The sequence below is a fragment of the Telmatherina bonti genome, assembly GCF_933228915.1.
Source record: "Telmatherina bonti genome assembly, chromosome: 16".
Taxonomy (NCBI): domain Eukaryota; kingdom Metazoa; phylum Chordata; class Actinopteri; order Atheriniformes; family Telmatherinidae; genus Telmatherina; species Telmatherina bonti.
This window is the reverse complement of record NC_136614.1, coordinates 22,026,106-22,050,833: the sequence shown is the minus strand read 5'-3', so window position 1 is coordinate 22,050,833 and position 24,728 is coordinate 22,026,106. Positions and strand designations below refer to the sequence as shown.

The 24,728-nt window shown below is 38.2% G+C and overlaps 2 protein-coding genes across 2 annotated transcripts; both read right to left on the bottom strand.

Annotated features, from left to right (window-relative positions):
- Positions 1 to 1,835: 1,835 nt before the first annotated feature.
- jdp2b (Jun dimerization protein 2b) lies at positions 1,836 to 12,801 on the bottom strand. Its single transcript, XM_079255363.1, has 4 exons — positions 12,671 to 12,801; positions 3,393 to 3,610; positions 2,990 to 3,094; positions 1,836 to 2,849 (listed from the first exon to the last, which is right to left on the bottom strand). The coding sequence occupies exons 2-4, from the start codon at positions 3,585 to 3,587 to the stop codon at positions 2,658 to 2,660; spliced, it is 492 nt and encodes a 163-aa protein (XP_079111489.1). The 5' UTR covers positions 3,588 to 3,610; positions 12,671 to 12,801; the 3' UTR covers positions 1,836 to 2,657.
- An 8,662-nt stretch (positions 12,802 to 21,463) lies between these two features.
- On the bottom strand, positions 21,464 to 23,942 carry LOC306767548 (protein c-Fos-like; the record flags this gene model as incomplete). The annotated part of the gene is made up of 4 exons (XM_079255613.1): positions 21,464 to 22,156; positions 22,357 to 22,464; positions 23,043 to 23,258; positions 23,817 to 23,942. 4 exons carry the CDS (start codon positions 23,940 to 23,942, stop codon positions 21,464 to 21,466), a joined length of 1,143 nt encoding a protein of 380 aa, XP_079111739.1.
- Positions 23,943 to 24,728: the final 786 nt, after the last annotated feature.

The following is a 24,728-nucleotide window of genomic DNA, read 5'->3' as shown; positions in this document are numbered from 1 at the left end:
TTCTTTTATTAACAGAGGGGTTTCAGCAGTTCTGTCCGTCTGTATATCCATGTTCCCGTTTTTTGTTTGATAGGATTTCTGCTGTTCGACAGTTCAGAGCCTATTTTTTGTTAAAGGCTTGTTTAGCAGGGGAATGTGGTTTATTTAGCAAAAGAATACCTGTGAGTTTGCTCCCTTTGCACTGCACAGCAAAGCAAAACATGCACATACATGCACATCTGGCTGGAGTGTGCCACATAACGCAAAGAATTTTTAGGAACCACACACACTCAAAAATAGAGGTACCAGCTTGTACCTAAAAAGGTACAAATGCTTGTCGCTGGGGGTGTACTCTTTTGAGAGACATTTCTGTACCCTTCAGTTCTGGTCTATTTTTTATACCATATCAAGTTCAACCTCACCTTATCAAGTCATGTTTTTTTTTATGTTTTCACAGGATTAGGCCTGGTCCATGCAATTTAGCAATATTATCTTATCTTTAATCTAGAAATAATCTTCAAAAACTCCAAATACTGACCAGCCATACACTTAGTTTGCAGCATCTGACCTTCATTGTCTGGTGTAGTAAATGACTGTTAAGTAGTACTACTGTCATCACTCAACTCTGCTCTAGTTTGTAACATTACAGCCATTAACATTACATTTTTCAATGCTGCAGGTACCCTTATGGTCGAAATGGTACCAATTTGTACTTTATGTCACTTTGAACCCTTTTTCGTACTCTGAAGGTGTGCTTCTGGTCTCTTAAAGACCAGTATTGTACTTTTGAGAGAACATTTCTTTAAAATGTACCTATAGGTACAGAAATGTCCTTATCTTGTACCTCTATTTTTGAGAGTGCAGGATCCCCCAGAGGGGAAAGATCTCTGGTAACAATATAGCAAATTGCTGCCCAAAATTTCATAGTTATGACTTGATATATAACAAATATGTGTCTTGACACAAAGAAGGGAGCTATGTTATTCATGTTTTCTTTAGTTTTCTGCCTGTATGATAAAGATGGAACCTGCATTTGTAGATCTATTTGCAAACTTTGTTAACTGACAGGTTTTTATGTGCTCCTAAGCCTCTCTAAATTTCCACTGCATGCTTCATGGCCTAAAGATCAGTCATTTAGTCTTGGTTTTAACAATAATCCACAGAGTGATTTTCCAAAAACTGCAAATGTTAATGATTTTATGTGCTGTGAATGATTAAAAGTGAGTACCGTCTGCCAGTTTTAATAAACCTGTTGCTTTTTATAAATGATTAATTATTTTTACAAGTCTGTTAGAATATCATTTTATCTTTTGAACCATGAGTATTCATCAGCATAATAATGACTTAATCTAAAATATCTTACAATATACATATATCTTTCCTATAAACAAAATGGATTCTCTGGAAGGACGATCAAATTAGCTGAAACTCTGTTTACTTATGTTCCGTCTTCAGAGGAAGGGTTTTGTGTGATTTTTTTTTTGTTTTTTGTCTTTTTTAGCTGAGCTTTAAGAAAGTGAGAAAGAACTCTAAGGAAGAACGTTTCAGTCTCAAATGAAAGTAAGGCCTTGTTCCTGGCAATTTTACCCAGCAGAAGAAAACACAATTACACAATTTCTGTCACTTAAAAGTTCATTGTGTCGTAACTGGGAACATGACGACTGACTAGATGTATTCTTAGAAAATGTGCCAAGTTACAGATGTGAAGCAGTCCACCCATCCATCCATTTTCCGGGTCGCGGGGGCAGCAGAAAAAGCAGGGAAGCCCAGACTTCCCTCTGAGATAGTGAAAAATAGATAAATAAAACACTTATTGTTTTTTGTAGTCAGAAAATAAAATTTAATCTATTCTGAATAGGAGAGTTCATACATCGATACAGGTGTTGAACAGACAAAGAAACACTGCACAGCTGTTTGACAGCGCAGCACATGACAGACTGAAAAAACATAAAGACAAATCACATCAAGTGATTAACAAGCATTTCATATGTTTATGTATACAAAGCAGTATAAAATAAGCACAATAATGAACAGACAACAAGTCCAAAAATAAGGGTGTAAACATTTTGTGAATATGTGCTTTTAATGACGCCAGCGTCACCAAAGATCGGATCAACCGGTAATTGCCATCGCCGAGGCAGGGTATAGAAATCAACATAAAAAACTGTACTCCATCTGGTGTATTTGTATCGAGTATTATAACCTAAAAACTCTACACCTGTATATGTCAGCTAGCATACATAGGAAAACTGCATAACACTAAGCCTTTATGAGTCTCTGCATTGAAACAATGCCACACAATCTACTCAGGGCTTTTATAACAGAGCACCATGTTGCTATTAGTGTGTTTCTTCAGCGCTGTTTCCAGTAGTTCTCTACTTTTTCCATTGGTCCCTTTCTGTAGAGACGGTTGAAGTCACAACTAGGCACAGCAGGTGTCATCAACAACACTTTACCTGGAGATGAAACTGGAGATTTCCAGTCTTCCAATGGACAGAGCCAGCTCATGTAGCAGTACTAAGGAAGCCCCACAACCTCAGATCTTTGGGCAAAAGTCTCCATCTTGGAGCTCAAGTGCTTGTTCAGATTTGTATTGCCAGTTATGCTTTCATTTAAAATGGCAGTTGTGGTGGTGCTAGTCAAGATTTCTGGGACCTTGGTCCCCGCTTTCCTGGTTTTCACTTGGCTTCTGTGGAAAGCTGCTCCAGCAGAGGGTTGGCCTCGTTCTCTGGTGTTTTGACGCTGTCTGTCCTCACGATGCATGTGGGTCGATGGAGGTTAAGCATCACCATTAGCTGTTGCCTCTCAAGACGGAGCTCTTCTATCTGGGCCTTCAGTTCAGAGTTCACCATTTCCAGACGCTCTGATTCCTGAACAAATATGTCCAATTATTAGTTTCCAATTTAGGAATGAGTTTTAGGAGAAATAAAAAAAAACTTCTAGAGACACAGACTCTACTTGGCTGCTCTGCTGCTGCTCCTTAATATGCAGTGCTGAGTCACGGACTCACCCTCTGAAGGAAGTCAGTGCGTTCCTTCTTTTTGTTTCGGCATCGCGCTGCGGCTACTTTGTTTTTTTCTCGTCTTCGTTTCCTCCTTTCTTCATCTTCGTCCCTCTGCAAACACAGGGTGTTTTTTGCTTAAAATCAGCATTAAAGGCATACGTAAATAACTTGCTGATGCAGCCACTTTACTTTTTGTCATTCCAATAGTCTAATAATGACAGAAAAACATAATAAAGTAACACATAAATGTAACAAGTCTGCTGTTGCTCGTGTGCATTTCAACAAACATAATAACCCCTGCTGTTATTCAGTTTTAATACAGTTTTAATACAAACTAAAGCCAACACTTTTCACATACACGCTTCCTCTTCACCATTTCCTCTTTTCTTCTCTTTTTTTCTCCTCTCACCTCTGTCTTGATAGCCAGCGGCCTCTTCCCCAGCCTCCCCAGGAAATGTAACGGGGACAGCATGGAGCCCAGCTGGTGGAAGTCTGCCAGCTTTAGTTGATCGGTGAGTGTGGTGGCCGAGATGCCCGCCAGCGGGCCCAGGCTGGGCAGGGAACCCGCTGCCAGCGAAGGGTCAGGTATCTGTCCCGGCATCATGTCCAACAGGGCCACCACCGCCGCTGTAGGGTAAGAGAAGAACAGAGAGAGAAAAGAGGAAGAGGGTTAATTATTAGGATAAGAGGATTGGGTCTAAAAAGTGCTGAATATGAAAGTTCAGAGCAGCATTTTTGGTTGTATGATGAAAATGCCAAGTCCATATTCTTAGAATTTTCTATTTCCTCTTTAGTATGAAGTCAAACCAAAGACCAGTGAAATACTGAAATAATTCAGGGAATCACAAAGGTATCAGATTTCTGTGAAGTTGACATTTTCGTCTGTACTGGCCACCATGTTGCCTTTTTGTGTTGTAATTTTTGCAAAATTATCTTTTTTCTTTTTCATTTTCTGCTTTCAAGTAGCAGCATGTACAACAGATTCAGCATCATCACACACCAGTCGCTGTGGCAAAAAGCATCTTCATCACAATCTTTTAGTGTTGAAATTCTTCCAAAAAAATGTTTTTTCTTTTCCTTCTGTCTTTGCAAAGTAGAACATAATCAGACCTGCATCCCAACGGCTCCTATTCAAGGATTTAATGAGCTGCGGCTCTGCAAGTAGTTTTTCCTGTATTAGGCTCTTCCTTTTTCAGATACAAAGAGCAAATCATCATCTTACCCACCCACAATCCAATAATCTGATCGAACATGGTGTATTGTCCCTACTGATTAATAGAAATATGCTAAAAAATAAAAAAAAATAGATATCATGTGTACCAACGGGTTTTGTTTAGTTAGTGTTGTATATTATCAACTGCCTATTAGTGGTATCATTGCCTACATAAAACTAGAAGCAATACGTCCATACATACACATATACTGCCTTTGTTCTTGTCTCTCTAAGTACAGGTTGCCATTTCCAAAAATCCAAGCAAAAGTTGACAGCTTTGACAGCTGTGTTATCTTCTTAGTCGACAGCTGGTGAAAAAACAAACCCAATGCTGTCATCAGCTGCACACTCATCTCTGCTGCACTGCATGCAAAGTGAGGCCAGGAAAGCCTCTACTATGATAGTATAAACAAAGCACCATCTTCCATCTTAATTCTTCTGATCATTTTAGTGGTTTTGGACTCAAGTACTCATCTGATTTTACTGAGGAGGATACAAAGAAAATCAAAGGGTGGGTAACATTCATGCATTCAATCACCACCCTTTTCCAACAATTTAGGGTAGTTTGGACGGTTTGACCACAGCAATCTTGAAAGTAATCAGGGAGGAATGAGAGACAGATGAGAAAAAAGAAAGCTTGTGCAGAAATAATGGAAGAGGCAGGAGAATTAAGACATCTCTTTAATGTGAGGCAGAGAGTTAGAAAACCTCTGATGGTCAAATAAAAAACAAATGTTAAAAGATGAAAACAGTGTAACTTGAACCAGCTCAACTTTGCCCAATCCTACAACTCTGGAGATGCAAAATGAGAGCTGGATTTAAAAAGTTGATTAAGAAAAAAAAAAAACCTGTTTCCCTTACTGCGCCATACTCAGGTAGACACACAAATGCAGTAAAAAAGAAGTGACCAGTGGGTAAATAGATAAAAACATTTTCTGAGCAAGAGCAAAATAATTGGGTGGATCCAATTCATATTTCACTAAATATACACACACCTGAAACAACTGATACTTCAACAACTTGGGCACGCTGGCAGCAGATAGGATTACCAAGCAAACCCAAGGCTACGAGGAGTTTCAGAAAGCACATATGATACTAATGCAACTTTGACATTAATAGCTTTATTCACATCTGCCTCCTGAGCTTTCTGCTGTAGCTGAACCTCTACAGGTTTGGCAAAAACTGAACAAAGCCCCTCTCATATAAAACCAACAAAGACGTGCATTGTGAGGGGCTGCAAAAAACAGCTGACTTTGCTGGTGGGTGAAAAGCTGACAGACTGACTGTATTGAAAGTTAGAAGTTGTCCTTCCTTCTCTTGTTTTTTTGGTAGGGCTGAAAGACTATGTCTATTACAAAGGGTATAAAGGAGGTAATAAAAAAAAAAAGGTTATGTAACTGTATTCTAATGCACTCCACCCTGCTTATGGGCTGGTCTCAAATTGTTTTTACAGTTGGACTAGAGTTTACTATGGTGCATAATACAGAGCAGCTAGGTGCAGCTTCTGTGCTAGGCCTTTTAAACATGTTAGTTTTACTTCTGCCTTGACTTAAGTTGTAACTGATTAGTTTTGCCATTGATTGTGATGACATGTTGGACACACTAAACAAGAGGTTTTTTTGGGGGGGGGGTTTTCTCCTATTTGATTACAACTTTATCTAGCAAAGTACTTATAAAGGAGGATGCAATACATTTAAAGCCAAGAATCATTCATTTAATCTTTATTGGCTTCCTGACTTGTTCACCACCAAACTCAGTCTACATCATTTATGCACTCTAAGGAAAGGCTAGTGTGTGGAGCCACTGTCTCACTTTGCATTTTATTACTTAAATTCTGACTGCCCCTCCCTCCTCTCTCACTCTATGTATACTCCCATTTACACTGCACTTGGCAGAAAACTGTTGTTTTTGCTGGAGGGGAAAGGAACAAGACAGGCTCTGGTTTTGGAAAAAAAAAAGTCTCAGACAAAATTCCTTTTCTCTGAGACTCCCTGGAGAGATGTAGGGGAAGGTGCTCAGGCCTTCACATACGGCGGAGAGGCTGTGTAACAACAAGACCATCATACTGTAACAGATCCAACACATTTCCCATTCCAGCATATCCATATGTTTTCTCCATTCAGGCTGAAATCTGGCAAATCTGAGCATAATGTTTCAATAAACCATTAAAGACTAGGATTTTATCTTTCCTTTAAAAAACACATACTTGGCCACATATATGGCACATGGAAAATTAACTTTAAAAAGGAAACTGCTTTTTACTATTCCTATGTTACATATTCTTTATTTTGATATGCAATCTGCCACACGACGGTCAGGGAAACGCTTGATTTTTTTTTTTTCTTATCAAAGCCAATCATGTCAAGAAAGCTGTAGCTTTAAACAGCTGCAGGCTGAATATGATTATCTATAAATCTATATTATCTATAAATTGTCTTAAATTGAAGTTCTAATTATCTACATTATAGTTGTAAAAAGTCAATATCCATGTCTTTATCTTGTGCTGTTGCTGCTTTTGCTAGTTGTGTTATCTTCCAGGGATTCACAATGATGTCTAAACCGTGTCCAGGTCTGGATTGCTTCCCCTGTGCTTAATCACAGCTCTACAGAATGTTTCTCCCTTCTTATAAAAGCCAAACAATCTCTTCACATTAGCTCTAAGCAATGTTGGTTTATGTTTATCTCACTAGCAACTACTCTACAGATGCAAATACACTGCTGTCTCAATAGAAATGAATGCGGCACTAGGCAAGCCTGGTGTGCTGATGAAATGGCTCGGAAATTCTGTTAACTCAGCATGCACTGGTGAGCCCCCACTCTGAGCTGAAGTCCTGCTTTGATCAACCAGTTTACAACACACTGTATACGACCGAGAAGTGAATATTACGATGTAGTTAAATCTTTTATGTTAAAAGCAGATTTGATTTCCAGTGGCTCATCTTTACACCTGTAATAAAGACGATGTGATGTTTTCTCTTTTACTAACTTTTGTCGATTGACAACTATGGTGGAATTTAAAAGATGCAGTAAAAACTGAGCCCTCTGCCAAAATCACAGCAACAGAGAACTGAAGCACCCATTAAAACTGACTGAGCCAATCACTTTCAGAGCCAAAGTAGAGTTAAATATCAAAGCTGGCCAGACACTCTGGGCTTCACGCAGACATCTGAAATTAGGGCGAAGACTATTTTTCAAAAGAAACTGACACCAGTCAATGCATACATATGACATTAGACACCAGAATCATTTTATTTAATGTCCATTAAACTCACTTTAACTGCCAGCAGCACATTGTAACTGAACCATGATCCGTAAGGAAAGCCCACCCCCCCCCCCCACCCCCCCCCCCATTCCTTGGTGTGGCTTGTTGAAACATGCAGTTGAGCCCATCATTCACCACACACACACTGACAGACTTTCAGTATTTAAGAACACACATATTTAGGATTAGTCTACATATAATCAGAAGAAAGTATTACAAAAAAAAAAATCTGTTCATTTTGCCAGCAGCCAAACAAAGGTTAAGATGATCCAGAAACAAGATGGCGATCAGCTATCTTGACATAAAAGTGTTTTAGGCATGATTCAAGACAAATCAGTAAACTACAGCACAGATCAGGTTCTGTCTGACTCTTGAGTTAAACATGCCTTTTATGTTGAGTAGAAAGTTTGTTGTGTTTAATCTGTCCCGTCTGAAAATCCCCCTCGCAAACTCAACACCTATTCAGACCTAAAGACACGAAACCCCAATGAAGTCTCACCTGCACAGCTCAGGGAATGTTTGCCTATGTGTGTCTTGCAGGGCATAATTATACCCAAAAGCATGAGTCAAAGTGAATTTTACATTTTTCAAAAGAGGTATATTCCTGTCTCTCTCCCTCTGTTTGTGTGTGTGTGTCTCAGCAGCAGCTAGCAGTCAAAGATTAGTGGTCAGCTTTCGATGATGCAATGGCCTTACTGTGCTTTTGCAGTCGAGCAGAAAAGCCAAAACCCCAACTTTTGGACCCACGCTAGCCTCAAACAAAGACACATACAAAGTTCAGCAGCAGTGTGGACACACTAGCACTTACTGAGAGGAGATGAGCTGAAGCCTGGAGCGGAAATGTTATGCATAAGTTATGGAAATATAGAATCATACTAAATGCATGTCATGGCATCAGCCCAAGAGAAATCTATCCGTTGTGAAGTTCGCTGGATGTGTATGTGTAGAGTGCATCCTTAAGGCTGTATGTGAGGGTTACACATACTTATGCACATATGGTGCAGTTCACTTGTTTCCTTGCACACATACTTTATCTGTCTTCAGCTCTAGAAAATGTGTCTATTTCCTGAGGGCAATTAGCAGTGCTGAGGAATTCAGCCCCTTAACAACAGCCAGTAGCATGACTGGAGGCCCCATTATCCTCATTCCTTTCTGAATGGTGGGGGTGCACAGACTTTCAAAGGCTCCTCATCACCTTTACATACCAATGCTTTTAATAGACCTCCCCAGAATGGGTGACTTTTTTTTATTTAATTATAATTGGAATCTCAGAATTTTTGTGCTGGTAAAATGATCAAGTTCAATATTACTTCATCAAGGCATAATGGGAATGAGATACCATTACACCCCTTTTTATGGGATAGCCTACTTCATTCGACTCCGGTTTGGGATTAATAAGGCATTGTAGAGGCCACACACTAGCATTTTTGCAAAACCACTTGCAAACAGCTTCTGCACCTCTAGTTCCACACAAATGCTCAAAATGAGCAATGAGCAGGGAGGCTACAGCCAAACTACACTCTCTCAATCTCTGGCCAAGGTCTCAGCGATCATCATTACCGTCTGCACTCAGTCAGGCGGTGTGCCGAGTTACAGTCTTTCGCAATCCTCTGGGGAAACCGGAGAATTTGGCAGCGGCTTTCCTCGAGGACAGGACAGTCCAAATATACAGTATTAACATGCCTCAAACTCCTCATTCTAGTGTCACGGGAGAGACAAGACAAGAAACAGGCGTGGAAAGAGAGAAGACACTGTCATAACGGCTGCTGTCCTAATGTACTGGTGTTATCTCTAACAACTTATCTTAAGGGTAATTGTTTTTTTTTTTCTTGCCACATTGATGAGGAAGTTTTTAAAATTCCTTTCCTTAAGAAATTACACCCTGAATCTATTAAACACGGTTATTAACATTCAACTCAAACTACTCTCTAAGGTCTCAGTAGTCAAAAAACTGGACTGCATGAAATTCATGTAGGAAACTTGTAGGAAACTACTACATTTTACTGCAGATAATATTTTTCTCAGACAAATCCAAATCTGCAAATATGCACGGAGCATTCAAACATGACTTTGTGATCACTGGCAAGGTTCATGCTTGGCCTGCTTCATGCCATTTAAACAGTCTCACGTTTATGTTCTGCCTCTGGGTGGTCCTGGTTGAATTATTATATTGTTACTATTTTTCTCCATGTTGACAGTCACATTTGGACTGAAAAACTTTGGCTTGGCTCAGACGCAGATTAATTCAATCAAAATACAAAAATGTAGACAAAAGCCTCTTACAATGAATGAAGCCTGCTTCAATGACAAATCTAAGGCAAGTTATGTGCAATCACTGACACAAGATATTGGCCAAGCACGTCCAGAAAATTAAGATTTAATGCTGCCTGCTGAAGCAATCACGAGCGTTACGCAACATGCGGTTGTCACTTTAAAACTGTTTCATACTTTGTCCTCTGATATTTCATCATCTGCCCCATGTCAAGCAGACACTTGTCCAGTGCAAGCAGTGTGATGATTAAACATGCTCTGGTGTCGGCATTGTGCGATGTATTTGATTCTTTTGTTGCTCTCAGAAACTTTGAGCTAAAGATCAATAAAGCTTGGGGTCACACTTTCATGATAAGAGTCCTGTTTTGTTTTGTTTTTTCAAAGAAAAATTAATTCAGTTTCAAAAAGACATTCAAGAAATCTGGAAACCATAACTACTTTTTTTTTTTAAGCATACCGGTCTTGTAACACTAACTTCAATGCTTCCTTTCACAGTTTTTCTTCTTTTTTTTTTTTTTTAGATATTTGGGTGGTTTCTTCACACTGCACATCTAGACTGTCTCAAAATACTGTTTTTACAAACCATGTGGAAAGACTTATGGGGACTACAATGTGATACTGATAATGTGATACCCATAGCAGGGAATAGTTGCTCTCCCAGCATTAGTATTAGTGCCATTGAGTTGTTGCATAGTTGGCTCACTCGCCTGCAATGCGTCTGCTGTCTATTCAGTGTGCTGGGGTGCAGCCTGGCAATTCTAGCTCTCCAGAGACACACTGGAAGGCATTTCTACTTAAAATAAACCCTGTGCGCCCACGTCCAGCCTCTGAGCCCTGTCGGCCCTGTGCTGCTTGTCGGTTCGCCAGCCCTTTCCTATTAATCCACTGCAGAGTTCCATTTATGCGGAAACCATCTTACGGATGTATCTAGGCAGGCGCTGGGCATTTAAACCCTCCGAAACAGACACTCAGTCACTTAGACCCAGACAAGCGCAGATACATAAAGGAAACATCTATAAAAAAAAAAAAAACAGAAATAGTTTCCCCTGAGTGGCATATATTTGTACAAGCATGCACTGCACCAGCTGAAGGACATGCATGCACTGTGTAGGAAAACTCTGAACTTATGAACCAATGAAAAGCCCTCCCCACCTTCACCACATACACACAAAATCCACACCTGCCAATCGTGTTCCCAATTCCGTGACTGGTCATTAACCTACAGGCCACTGAGGGTAAATGAACTGGCCTACATACATGTACAAGATAAATAACTGTTTACAGGACTCGCCCAAAACAGAAAAAGGGAACACAAGTGCAGGAGTGACTGAAAAGGGGCACCATGCAGATGTTTTACTGGTACTTGTGGAGAAAAAAATCTATCTGAGGCCTGCAGACACACACATCCTTCAGCCAATATCCAGAAAAGTGACTTAAGCATCTATAACGTGTAAAACGACAGGGGAAAAAAAGATGATCTGAGTTTAAATCCTCAGCTGTGCTTATGTGCTGCCAAACACTTCACACTTTATTTACCTCACTTATGTGTAAAGGTAAATTAGTCAAGAATGTCTTTTCTTTTTTATCGCAGTTAGAGTAGCAAAGTGATACTTCAGAGGACATCTCTGGTAAACATCTGAGGAAGTCTTACTAAGAGAAAACTTTCGTTTTGTCAAAGAATAACTTTGTTTCGATGCTGTCAAAAAATTCAAAAGGTATGCCACTTTTCTTTCTGCGAGAATAAGAGCTTTTGTTACTAGAGCTTGAATGACAAGATAATTAAGCATTTAGAGAAGAAGCAGTGTAACGTAAGTATAAATCTTGGCAGTCTTAGCTAATCTGTTTTATAACTTGCAACCAAGGTGTTGACTTTCGAGAAACATGTAGGATTACGTCATGTGAATGGAAAGAGTTAGCCAGTTTTAATGCTGCAACAGTCTGGTCAAATGGTATGACTGTACATGTGAAATGATTAAAATTAATAATGCACGGTGAGATTACTGACCAAGACTACCTGGCTCAAAAGAGGTCAAGAGGCAGAAGACCTGAGGTTATGGCAATGAAATCACAGCAGAATCACATAATAATGGCAATGAGATGCAAAATGATTCAAATGAATGACACACCGGCGATACAAAAGAGACATAAAACTATCAGGGGGAGCTAAATTAACAACCACAAGAAAACAGAACAATTACTGCAAGCGCATGGATCAAGACTTTTCAGTTTCACCAAGACAAAACAGCCTCAATGAAACTACAAAACACATACTTATCTTTGTGGTCGTTTTGTGTCTTTGTCTCAGTGGGTATCTTATCATGATAGTGTGGGTGCTTTCTTTTTTTTATTTACAAGTCTGTGCCCAGGAGGCTATTCCCTCACTTCCCGTCTTTATTACGGGCAGCCTGCTTGCTGCAGCAGACTGGCTAACAAGTGGTTTACTACTTTAACCCCACAATGTGCAAAGTGTTACATAACAGTCTTCAACAGGCTAACGGACACTTCAGTTTGGCAACACTGAAAGGAAGATTTCCCGAGATGAAGATGCCCCCTGACATAGGCCAGCGGGTGTGTAAATAACGAGCTGTAAAACGACAGTTGCTACAACACTTGTAACTACAATGTCCTTAAAAGTATTGGCAGCAATGAACAGGCAGCTGCGGTATTAAAAAAAAATTAGAACAAAAAACTTTTCCACTTTTTTTTTTTTTTTAATTTATTTCTTCCCTCAGTTGGTGAAAAACACATCCTCATGTGTAGATTTTCTCCGTTTTTAATCTCGCTCAGGAAGTCGCGCCGAAGTCAATTCAGCGTGTTCAATCTCGACAACGTGGTGGGAAAAGTGCGAAAAAATAATGCAAATACGCGAAGCCACAAAAATAGACAAAAGGAACATGTGCGTAACAGCTGCGTCTGAGCTCGACGGTTCAAACAGACTTACCTGTTGTGCGTCCAAAAATCCGCAGTGACAACAACAATAGGACGGTGTGGGAGTCGGGAAGCAGGTAGGTTTAGAGACTGAGCAGAGGTCGTTGCATCAGCCCGGTTAAGTACTAATGTCGGCTGTGAGGCTCTGGAATGCGGAACTGAGGTCCCAGACGTAAGCAAGGATGAAAATAATGTGAGAGGAGGGCTGAGGCTTTGTTTGCTCCACCCATAGCAACCAGAAAACATACACAAGACAGGACAGGAAAGTTTCAGCACTGAGAGGCAGAAAGAAAATCCATCGACACTGGTAAAACACGCCTACAGCCGTAAACGGCTCGATAAATAAAGCCGCGAATGTTTAGTACACAGTGGTGTTTACTGTCAAGCAAAAGGTTTCTGCTGAAAATAAGATCCTATTTAGCACCTAAAACATTTCCACAGAATTCATATCAGTTATAGCAAAAACAAATATGTGAAAGGGGTTGAATAAAACAATCAGCAGAGATAGGGTATTTCTTTGGAAAATATAATGTTTAACAGACACATACTGGAGAATTTTCTTTCCTAAACACAAACACAATTGTTTGAATTTGTTTGTTTTACAACATTTACATATTACAGGAAACTCAGTGGGTTAACAGCCCATAACATCCTGGGGTAATAGAGCATTTATAAGAGCAAATTTAATGGCCTCATAAAAATAAATTGGGTTTTTTTTTTTTCTTGTTTGCTTGTTTGTTTGTTAGTTTCTTCACTATTTATACTATTAATGTTAATGTACTCTTTCATTAACAAGTTAGTTGTTTTTTTTTTGTTGTTGTTTTTGGACAGTTTTTATATTTGTTTTATGTTTATTTTACAAACATGGTTGTTGTGAGAGACTGGATTTAATGTAATATGTTCAGAAGAGCCTGTCTGTAAATCAAGTTTCCCATTGCGGATAGTAAATTGCTAAAACTTGAAACTTGATTGCTAATCGTGGAAAGTTTTTTTTTTTTTTTAATTTACCTCAAATCTGGGAAAAGGTGGGTACCTAACTAAGGGAAAGACTGGTGACATCAGAACTAATTTGGACACCAGTGCAATTGACAGTTCATGTTATTCTGATTTGGAAACTTCAAGCCTGAGTTTCAATAACATTCAGTATGTCAGTAGCATTTCTATTTATGCATTTTGCTGGATGGACATATTTAGGGTAACTTTGCTGCTATTGAAAAAAAGTCACAAATTATAACTAGGTAATTACACTTTATTTTTCTCTTAAGTCATTTGGCTCCTAAAGATGCATTCAGATGTTTGCCCAGTGTGGCTTTTACACATGTTTATGAGTGTGAAAGAGACACACAGCTACAAGTTGAGCTTCTATTGCAGCTGGTGGAGAAAGACTGATGCCAAAGTAACTCCTGTAGTATTTGAATACTTTAGCTACTTATTTAACAAACTTTATTTCTCTTCAAGCTTCCATCACACTGGAGCTCATTTCGTAGACAGAAATAAAAATCCACATGCCTACTATCAGTATTTCTAATGGTGTGCTGAGAAAGTTTGAGAAAAACCATCTAAATGACTCTTCCTGCTGCCTCCCTCTAGTGAAAGCAGTTGTAACTACCTTCTGCTAAACTTCTATAATGAAGTTCAACACTTCTTTTCACTGCGTATTACAGGGCTCACAGACGCTATCGTAAAAAACTGTAGACAAAACATTAGTTGGGCACATTTTGATTAAGGAGAGTAGCAGGTGGAGATTACTAAATCATTCACTTCAGCAAACTAGAAGTGCTTTCAATATCCAACTTTAAAGCCAAGACTGACCTGCAAGTTTAATCTCTGAACTGTGTTTTCAAAGCATCATATTGCAGCAAAATTGTATTATAGTGTCATTTTAATAAAGCAACCAATCAAGCCACTCATTCTTCATTTTGCTTTTTATTGCATGTCAGGTTTTATCTATACCATTATCAGGGGCTCAGTTGGGTTTAACGCGATGCCAACTCAACCGTTCCATCTAGAACAAGCAGCTGAGTTATTAGAGGCTCACCAAAATACCCCACTCTGTTCCTTTTTTTAGATTCTAATTTGGTTCCACTGTGATTTATGTCTCCCATCTGAGGGGAGGTCAGGGCGGACTGTGCGTCACAGTCGCACTCAACGTAGATGACAAATTTTAGGGGAGACATTTGGAATTAATAAAGCAGAACTGAACTCGCACATGGAGAGATTTCATAAGGTAGGAGGGTCCTGGATGTTCATGGCGCAGACAGGACAGAGGTTTTTCACTTTGCAGGTTTATGCTTTCAGCTGAATTCCTTAGTGTCTGCAGGGAGGCAGCCACACACATCACTCATCACATGAACACACATGCTATGGGTTCATTTGGCATTTAAAGCCTATAAGAAAAAATATTCCCTGCCAAGAACAATAAGCTATTTTAATAACAGCAGGCAAACCAGAGTGACATATAGATTTTTTATTTATTTATTTTTTTTATGAATGCTTTTTTTCAGGAGAAAGTTGTTAAAAGATGAGATGGTGAACTAATACACAGAAATGATTAGAAATACGTTTGTTAATCAAAATTGGAATCAAGTTTAAAAGCCTTGCACATTAAAAGAAAAAAAAAAGTGCCTCTTAATTCACAGTCCAGTACCTGTCAAGATTTTTGTATCAATCAAGATGATGAATGGGGAGTGAATTCAGCTGGTGGTTTTCCAGCTCTGCCAAACTATCTTGCTTTGTGGCAGTGAATGTAAACGCAAACAAACTGCTTTTTCTGCATGAGCAAGAATTCTTTACCTTAATTCATTTTTTATATTGACTTTCCACCTCTTTCATTTTGGCATAGACTTATGCTTTCCTGGTCTATGTGTTTTATGTGTTTTAGTGTAGTAGATTGGTATGTCTTTTTGTTATTGTTGTTTTTTGTTTGATAGTTTGTTTGTTTGCTTTTTGTGTTTTTGTTTTTTGTTTATTTGTTTGTTTGTTTTTTATCAGGTTTTCTCCTGTTAACATCTCCTGGTTAAGTTTATATTAATTGAATATTGTTTAGTGGGTTTGTTTATTTTTATTTTGTTTGTTAAACTTGTCATGGATTTTTGTGTACTTTGAGTTTTGTAGAGTTTATGTTTCTTGACTGTTTTGTAATAAATGGTACTTGGACCTGTATTTATATAGCGCTTTTCTAGTCACAATGACTACTTAAAGCTGGTGGTGTTACTCCAGCCCCTGTCCCACCAGGCCTTTGTTTGAAGACTTCACCTGTTGTTTATTTGCATTTACTGTATATATCCTGCCTTGTTTGTTTTTTTTATTTATTATGACATAATTCTTTTGCCAAAGCTGCCTTGTTTACTGGGTCTTCGTTAACCATGTAAGTCATTATTAAATCCCCTGCTTCTGCAGCTCTTTATGTTTTTTATTCTGCTTTATAAGTCAATAAAGTTTGGCTTTGCCATTTATCTGCTGACTTCACCTCATTTGTTTGAATTTGATCCTTCACCTTCTGCCATGTTTAATAGTAAATACATAAAAGCCTTAAAACTACTCAGAATTTGCATATAGTTGACCTTAAATGTCATCAGATTTTTTTGCGAGTCCTCACAATACTGACAAACCAATTAAATGAGAATGCAAATTTATTTAGTTAGAGTTGAAATTGATAGATTATTTCTTAAGATGAAGAACAAAAATATTGCAACCTATTTTCAAAGTTGCCTTCAAATTAAAAATAGATTCATGTGTTTTCAGTCAAGGGAATGACAATCAAATGTTAGCAGGCATCATAAAATCTGGTTGTGGAAGCTCATCTGTCCAGGAATCAATTAGACTTCTGAGGAACTAGAAACAGCAAGTCACCTAGCTGGAACTGGTTAAATACGCATCTGGACTGAGGAGAGGTCAAAAAACTGTTTGACTGTGTGTTGAGTTTGAGGTAACTTCTGAACTAAATTAACAAAAGGCTCCTTTCTAGCTTAGCCTCAAATTGTCTGAAATGTATGAGGTGAAATGAAGTAACATCAGGAAGAGTTTATGTAACATGAGCTAAACCTTTCAGTGTATATGCACTGATGTTTGAGCCAAGCTATGTTTTTATCCATATCTGTTTTTCATTCATATCTTACCCTCAACATGTTGTGACTGACCATAAAGTAAAAAAATTAAAAGTTGTTGGACAGATATAGCTTGAAATTCCACCCTCCACACCTCCCATTTCTGTAACCATTTAGGAGAATTTAATAGTTGAGTAATATATTATTAACAATTTACTGTAATAAAAATAATAAGACTCTTAGTTTATACTTGTACAAACATTGTGCAAAACAATGCTTTACAGTGTATTGAAATACTTTTATGTTGGCTAATCATTTATGTACCATTATTGCATCCCTCTTATCTTGTAACTTTGTTTGTCCCTCAAGCTTACTCAGAGCTTTTTTCTCCATTTGACTAACTCACCCTCCATGTGTTGTTTATTTGACATTTTGTTGTGAAATGGCATCTGCACAGAGCTGAACTAAAAATTGCATGTAAAAATGTCAGTTCACCACATTTCTTTTAAGAATCAGTCTGATTTCAATGTGCAAGTATATTTTGATGAATACTGGCCATCACATCTTTGGGAAATAACCAGTGAACCAGACACAAACTGACTCATAACCCACCACAGCGCAGACATAAAAGATGAGTGGCTGGGCTTTTTAAACGCAGCTTTATTTAATTTCCTTCCTTTTATCGTTCTTTCCCAATAATCCCAGACAGTTGTCAACCACAGTGAAGTGTATTCATTAATGTGCTAATTTGAGTTAGGTTATTTAAAATTCTATGATTGAGGTTTTGCCTTTTTTTTCACACTTTGTGTATGAACGTTAAGCACAATGTGTTACTATAGAGTGATAGTTCCCATTTTCTTACAAAAGTTGAGCAAGAGGAAATTCTCACTTTGCTATAGTTTATTTTGTGAAGGATCATATAACTTAAAGAAAGCTTTGTGCATAGACACAAAACACAGCAGGATCACAGCAAATCAATGCATATATGTCTAATACTTAATACAAACCAAACTCATAACAATTTTCCCCAACAGAACGTCAAATTCTTCAGTGATGCACTAATGCCGCCATGGGAAATAATACAAACGAACCAGTATTAACACACAGAATTACATTATGAATTCAGCCAGAGAATTAAGACATGTTTTCATAGTCAAACATTATCATTTTAATCAAAAAATTAATAATAGACATGCAGTTGTTGCTTCAAATTTTCTTAATTTCCATCTTGTGAGAGCTACATGCTGTTAGCTGTCATAGCAGTTTTCTTTGAGCTGATCTTGTTTCCATTTTCTTTGTTTTGTACTTGCAAATGACTATAATCCTGCTGGATCACTAACTGCAAATCTTAAACTGGAAAACCAGTGAGTTCATGCATGCATCAACACTATCTTTGGCACCAGTATAAGCATGTTCTCTCTCTCATACAATGTTACTCATGTCAGGTGACCCAGCCTTCCCAAACCCATATGACATTGATTTATCCCAGTAAATATAGCACTTCCTCGGGAATATCTCAGCAAGAAGGAAACAGCCAGAAGGTGCATGAGATAACAGATGAGGAAGCAGTGAGCAACACAACAAATAATGGAAAGATTGATATCTGTAACCAGGCAGGCAGTGTGAGACTATGGGGTGCTGATGTGAAGTAATCTCATCCTGAAACCTTTCAAATGGCATGATTTATATATTATTAATTAGTGGGATTAAGTCAAAGCTTTATGGTGAGTAACATGATGCAGACAAGCAGTTAGCTCATAAATCCTGCAAAAAATAATTAAACAGGTGGCAATTTAGACTAACCACTGGACTGCAGCCCTAGATACCAAGAAGATAAATATGTAGTAAGTGTGGATGCTTTAAGTGAGCATTCAGTTGAAAACAGTTCTGCAGACTGGTAGAGAGCATGTTAACCAGTAAATCCAAACTTAGTTGTTTTAGTTTCAAGGCTGCACAGAATGAACTAAAATACTTGTGCTTCAAATCGTGACCAAAGATGAGACAGTAAAAGAAAAAACTTGGCAACTAAGTGTCCTACTGTCCTGTTTGGTCTGCCACCATAAATTCCAAAATTGACTAAATAATGACTTATTTCCTCTTCTAACTTGATTCATATCCTATCGAGAACTCAACTCTACAACTTTTAATAATTTACTGTATGGGAGGATAATTCTCTTTAAACACCATTTAAGAACATGTTTATCATAAATCAATCAATGGGTATATAGGTTGATAGGAATATAAGTGTGTATATAGCAATGTATGTATATATATATATATATATATATATATATATATATATATATATATATATATATATATATATATATATATATATATATATATATATATATATATATTTATATATATACATGTATATATATATTTTTATATATACATGTATATACAGTATATATATCCAGTATATCCAGTTTATTTCTGGAGTTTTCTTTCTTATATACTTCTGGATCATCACAAAATGTTTCCAAGTACCAAACTCATAATTGTAATGACTCAGCAGACAGGGTTCAACACTTACTGTGAACTAGTTGAAATAAAGGAGTGTTCAATTGTGTCTGCTAAGACTGTAAAACTCCATGGGAAATTCTGTTTCAAATCTCAGCCTACTTTAACTTATGTGAATACTGGAGGACTAACATTGGTTAGTCCTTGGGTATGAAAGAGACTGAAGGTGAAAAATCTTTAAAGGATGATGACAAAGGGAGGATGATCATATTTTTCTACTCGTATACACTACAGTTAATAAAAGGAGCGCTTTTGTTGGGTCTTGCTGCATTACGCTCTTTAGTATCCCCTACTGGTGAAATGAAATATTGCACGTATTCTACATCTTGTAAGAAAAAAGAAAAGAAATAACCTTCGTTCAATTCAATTTATTAAATAGAATATTATTAAACAGTGTCAGGTCCATAAAAAACACTCACAAGACAGGGAAGGAGAACATACATACAGATAAACCACAAAAACATAATCAAGATAATGTTAAAACATATTCATTTCAACCAGTGCATCCTGAGGCTGGATGAGTAGCCTACTGACATCAACCCTGAGAATAGAGCACCATCTTCAATATTAATGCGACTTTAAAGCATTTGCTCATTTACTCGTTGCAGAACAGGCCGTGGTCATTAAATCTCCTGTTTGCTGTTCCGTGAAAGCCTAATTGGGCAGGCTATTAGATCAGTTACCATCATAGGCATGTAAGATGCTCTCTAATTGATGAGAAAGTTTCAACGGACTACGATTATCAGCACTCCTGCATTTTATTTTATTTCATTTCATTTCATTTTATTTTATTTTATTTTATTTTATTTTATTTTATTTTGTTTTGTTTTGTTTTTTTTGTTTTGTTTTGTTTTATTGTATTTTATTTTATTATTTTATTTTATTCGTCAGTCTTGAAAATGAAACGCGTTGCCATGGAAACAAAACAACTGCAAATCCATTTATGGTCAAGGGAAGTCAAACGGCACGGCAGGCGCGTTGACGTAACGTACGGGCAGTTCAGCACGCACTGCGCTGCTGAAGAATCGGATTCCCTTGACCGTGACAATAGTGGAGCAGAGATGGAACTATGAATAAATAATTATCCTGCTGTTTCTGCGGCTCCCACTCAGATTTAACACGATTCAATCCCCGCCGGTGGCGTTTTATGTAATCCTGGAGCCAAAATAGGCTCAGGGACATCGTTATGGAGTGATACTTAGCAGGAAACAAGATTTCAAAGCTTACTTTACCTTTTTCCTTTTTTCTGTAGGCTAACTTTTCTAAGGCTTCCAGTTCTACTCTCATTGTCGTTATCAGGAGATTTAGATTTAATATGTATAATTGTAATAGGCTATATATGTTCTGTATTTTTTTTTAGCTGTTCTCATCCTTTAAAAGCTGGGGCTCAAGTGCATTTTTTACAGTCTTGTCCCACAGAAAATGCAGTAACATTTCCGGATCTCTCAATCATAACACTGTTGCGGCATGGTTTGTTTTGTTTTTAGATGTTCAAACAAATTCTTCTAGATTTTTTTATTTATTAGTCCTACGCTAAAGAAGATATAGGATATGATTGAAAGCTGCCAAAGAAAAAGGATGTGCTGTTATTGGTTTACACAAAGAGAAAAACATTTCATACTTAATCACAGAACAACATGAAATTGTTTGTAGATGTCTTTTATTTCCAGCATTGTTTGGTTTTATTTGCATCTGCATAATTTTTAATATGTAAAAAAATAAACTATGTCATAAAATACATCTTGAGAAAATACATGGCATGGTCATTTTTTTCAAGGAAACTCTTGAAAGGAAATGTCAAGTCAGGTCAGGGGGACACCTTACAGCAAGATGTTACACACATACGTTGCTACATATTTGTAATCCTCTAATTTCACTCGCTACAACATCAGTACACAGTGTTGCACATATATCAAACGATTAAGCATGATTTTACATCACGTCACAAGTAGATTTTTAAATATGCAAGATGCCACCTCTTCATGGAATACAAATGATTTGTGTTTGCATGCATTTTAAATCCAGCAATAAATTCTCATCTCAGACAGTTCTGACAATATGGAAGAATTCGACCCTGCTACAGTCACAAAAAACACATCATCTATGCACAACCTTTGATGTTCAAGTTTACACGACATCAAAGCTCATACTACAGAAGATTCTTTAAGAGAGATCAGAGCTTTCTGGCTGCCAAGAATACAAATCCAGTATATTGTTGCATAACATATTTGCATTCACAAGGCCAGAAGTGTTGGCGAGTTAAGACTATCTTTCATTCCCTCAGATGAACCAAGGCTGCCTTTGAGGTCCTCACAGCTGTCAGCCAATGATTCAATTTCAGAATAATTAAAGGAGAACACTGTGCAATAATTGCTACAAGTTGGACTGGAAGACATGATTGGTGTGCTCAAAGATTCCAGATCACTTGCCACAGACTTGTACAGGGTTTCCCAGTCTGGGAGGCAAAAAGGGCCGCTCAGGTCTATGTCAGGGACAGATGCAGCTGTATCAGAGGTCACTTGCATCTCCAGGCTGGGCACCAAGTCATCTAGGTCATCTCCTTTTATGTCCTCCAAAGTTTCCTCTTCTGCACTGGAACATAGAAGGATGTTGGAGTTCCCCAAAATGGCAGCAGCAGGAATGCACATGGCATTGTCCAAGTCTTGACCAGCAATAGTTTCTCCGTTTGTCGTGTTGCTCTCTGGTGTTTTTACATTCTCTAGGATGGACAGCAGCTGCGGGGAGGCTGGGGGATCCTGCAGCATTGAGTTAACATCATCATCCTCTCTGTCACTATCATCATTTCCAGGGAGTTTGCAGGATGGTTTATGCGAAGCTAAAACATGCTCCAGTCTCTCTTTCTCCTTCAGCAGGTTGGCTATCTCTGTCTGGAGGGTAGACCTCTCTTCTTCGAGCGAATCGGTTTCCTGAGGCAAGAAGGGGACAAAAACAGAAGAGACTTTGCCTGAGTAAAGCACAAGAACATCCGTACCCTGTGGTGTCAGCAATGCTCTGCAGCCAACCCTGCTTTACTCTTCCAGACTTTAATGACATGTCATATTAACGCACGTGTTCAGCTTTGGAGACATGCATGTTGTGATTTTACAACATAGGCTACCACACTTACAGCTTGAAGACCGTCGATCAGCTCCCTCCGTCTGTTACGGCACTTTGCTGCAGCGATCTTGTTCCTCTCTCTCCTGATCCGCCTCCTTTCCTCTTCCTCTTTAGAAGGCTGTAGTCAATCAGGAGACACAACACATTTCATGCACATCCTGCGAAGCTCTCCAGGTCTATCTAAATATGTGTCAGCATCGTTTCATTTCTCACAAAAGAAAGAGAAAAAGCATCCTCTTTGTAGTGAGTGCTAAGAATACAGATCTTGTCGAGTGCAGACTCTGTTCGTGCGTTAAAATGCTGCACCACTGGCATGGTCTAGTCGTACGCGTGAACGCGCATTTTATGCAGCTTCCTTTCCCATTTATAATTCACAGAGCTGTGCTCCTTCAACTTTAATCAACCATTAAACACAATTCCTACAGCATGGGTGACACCGTATTACGAGCATAACTCGTTAGATTGGTCCTGTTAGAATAGTTCGTTGCTGCTCATTTAATGTCCCTGAATAAATGTTGCGATAACTGCATTCAATTAACCTCTTTGGAAGGGTGTCATGATGATGAGTTGGACAATATATCGTTGAACTGTATGACTTTCTGTATTCCTTTTTAATGAACTGAGGTAGCCTACGAATTGATTCATTGATCAATTTATTTAAAGTAACGTCATTTCCCTCTTTGCTCTCATGCATACCTGCTCTTTGGCCCCTTTCCTGTTGCAAGATTTAGTCTTCTTTACACCTGCTGAGGAAGAAGACCGGGTTGCGCCATGGGTTTTGGTTTTTGCGCGGCCGCACGAAGCAGGGGCAGATGTGATGGATGTCGGCTGCACCATCCACTTTAATTGTGGCGATGTTGAGATTGCAGTCACAGTCGGAACAAAGGAGCCTGCTGCACCGGTGTCACTCTCCTGGAGAAAACCATATAAAATAGACATGCATATGCATACAATCAGTCGCCCATTTAGCATATCTGACGAATGAGCAATCGCGTAGCTTTTGACCTACCAAATGGTCCGTCAGTCATTTAGCTCAGAAATGTCAGTTAACTAATCAGTATGTACAGTTTTCAAATCTATCAAAATGACACATTTCATATCATCAGCCACATTTTACATTGTGATTATCACCATAATCATTCTATAAACAAAGGGCACGAGTCCAAAACAAGGTTAAAAAAATATGATAAAAGGAGAAATACAATTGCGCTATATTTAAACAGCTTTTTTTTTAAAAAAAAAAAAATAAATAAATAAATAAATAAAAATAAAACAGATATAGCCTATTGACACACCAGACAGTCATATTTCTACATAATAATTATAGCAATCTACAATAGTCTTGTGGAAAATACTGATTTATGCAGAATTCAAGGAATGCAACCTAATAAGTTTTGCGTCAGTCATCCTGTTTGATTTTATTCTCGGGCTATTATTATTATCATTTTGAATGATCAGATCCGCTTCTACCTCGGCGGTGTCCACTGATGATGAAAGCGAGTCAGAAGGATGCTGGATGCACCCAGGGGTGTCCCCGCCAGGAGATGCCGTACAGCTGGAGCACTGGTCGAACTCAGGACTGGAGTCTGAATGCATGTTTTCCGCTGAGATCACAGTATAAAAAAGATCGAACCGTCAATCTACTCGAAAACTGATCCCAGTACGCCTACTCCATTTGCCAGGGTCATAAATGGTAACTATGCAGATATAGTGGAGAGGCCCGCCTTTTATAGTGAGCTGCAATTTTATGAATGAAATCTGTGTGGCGAGACTGAACCATTTTACAGAAAGACAATGGATAGAAAAATGTGGCTGAGGTATGTTTTAGACTTAAGTATTTATTTCACTGTCATGTCTGAACAGGAACATTCAGCAATCATTTCAGTTTAAGGCTTTTTATTTCCTCAAAAATCTTAAAAATAGCTTGCATGTATGAAGTGACACCCCTGCCTGCAAAAGAAGCCCATCGCCATGAATGAACTACGTCATTTCTTGTATGCAGCATCTGCATCATATGCCACACACACACACACACACACACACACACACACACACACACACACACACACCTTATAGCTGGTATTTTGAATAATACATTATTAATTATTTAAGATCACCATAAATAATATTGTAACTGTGATGGCAATAATCGAACAGACTGCATGAACCCCTTGTTTGGTTAATAAAACACCAGAATGTGCTGATAGAAGAAAAGTATGCACTAACTTCAAACATATTCAGACCAACAATAGGAAATCCATGAGTTGCACAGAGCTGTCAGAACATTGGCGGATTATTTATAATCTGTTAAATGAATTGTCATCTCCAGATCATATTGCTGTTTTACCTGTCTTTGCGTAAGAATAGCGCTCCAGCAACAGA

What these genes read in the sequence shown, in the direction of transcription:
- jdp2b (XM_079255363.1), bottom strand. Translation starts at nt 3,587, where the DNA reads ATGATGCCGGGACAGATACCTGACCCTTCGCTGGCAGCGGGTTCCCTG. An exon ending in CGCTGGCTATCAAGACAGAG is followed by an intron (nt 3,095 to 3,392) that starts GTGAGAGGAGAA and finishes CTGTGTTTGCAG; the next exon opens with AGGGACGAAGATGAAGAAAG. An exon ending in GCACTGACTTCCTTCAGAGG is followed by an intron (nt 2,850 to 2,989) that starts GTGAGTCCGTGA and finishes ATATTTGTTCAG; the next exon opens with GAATCAGAGCGTCTGGAAAT.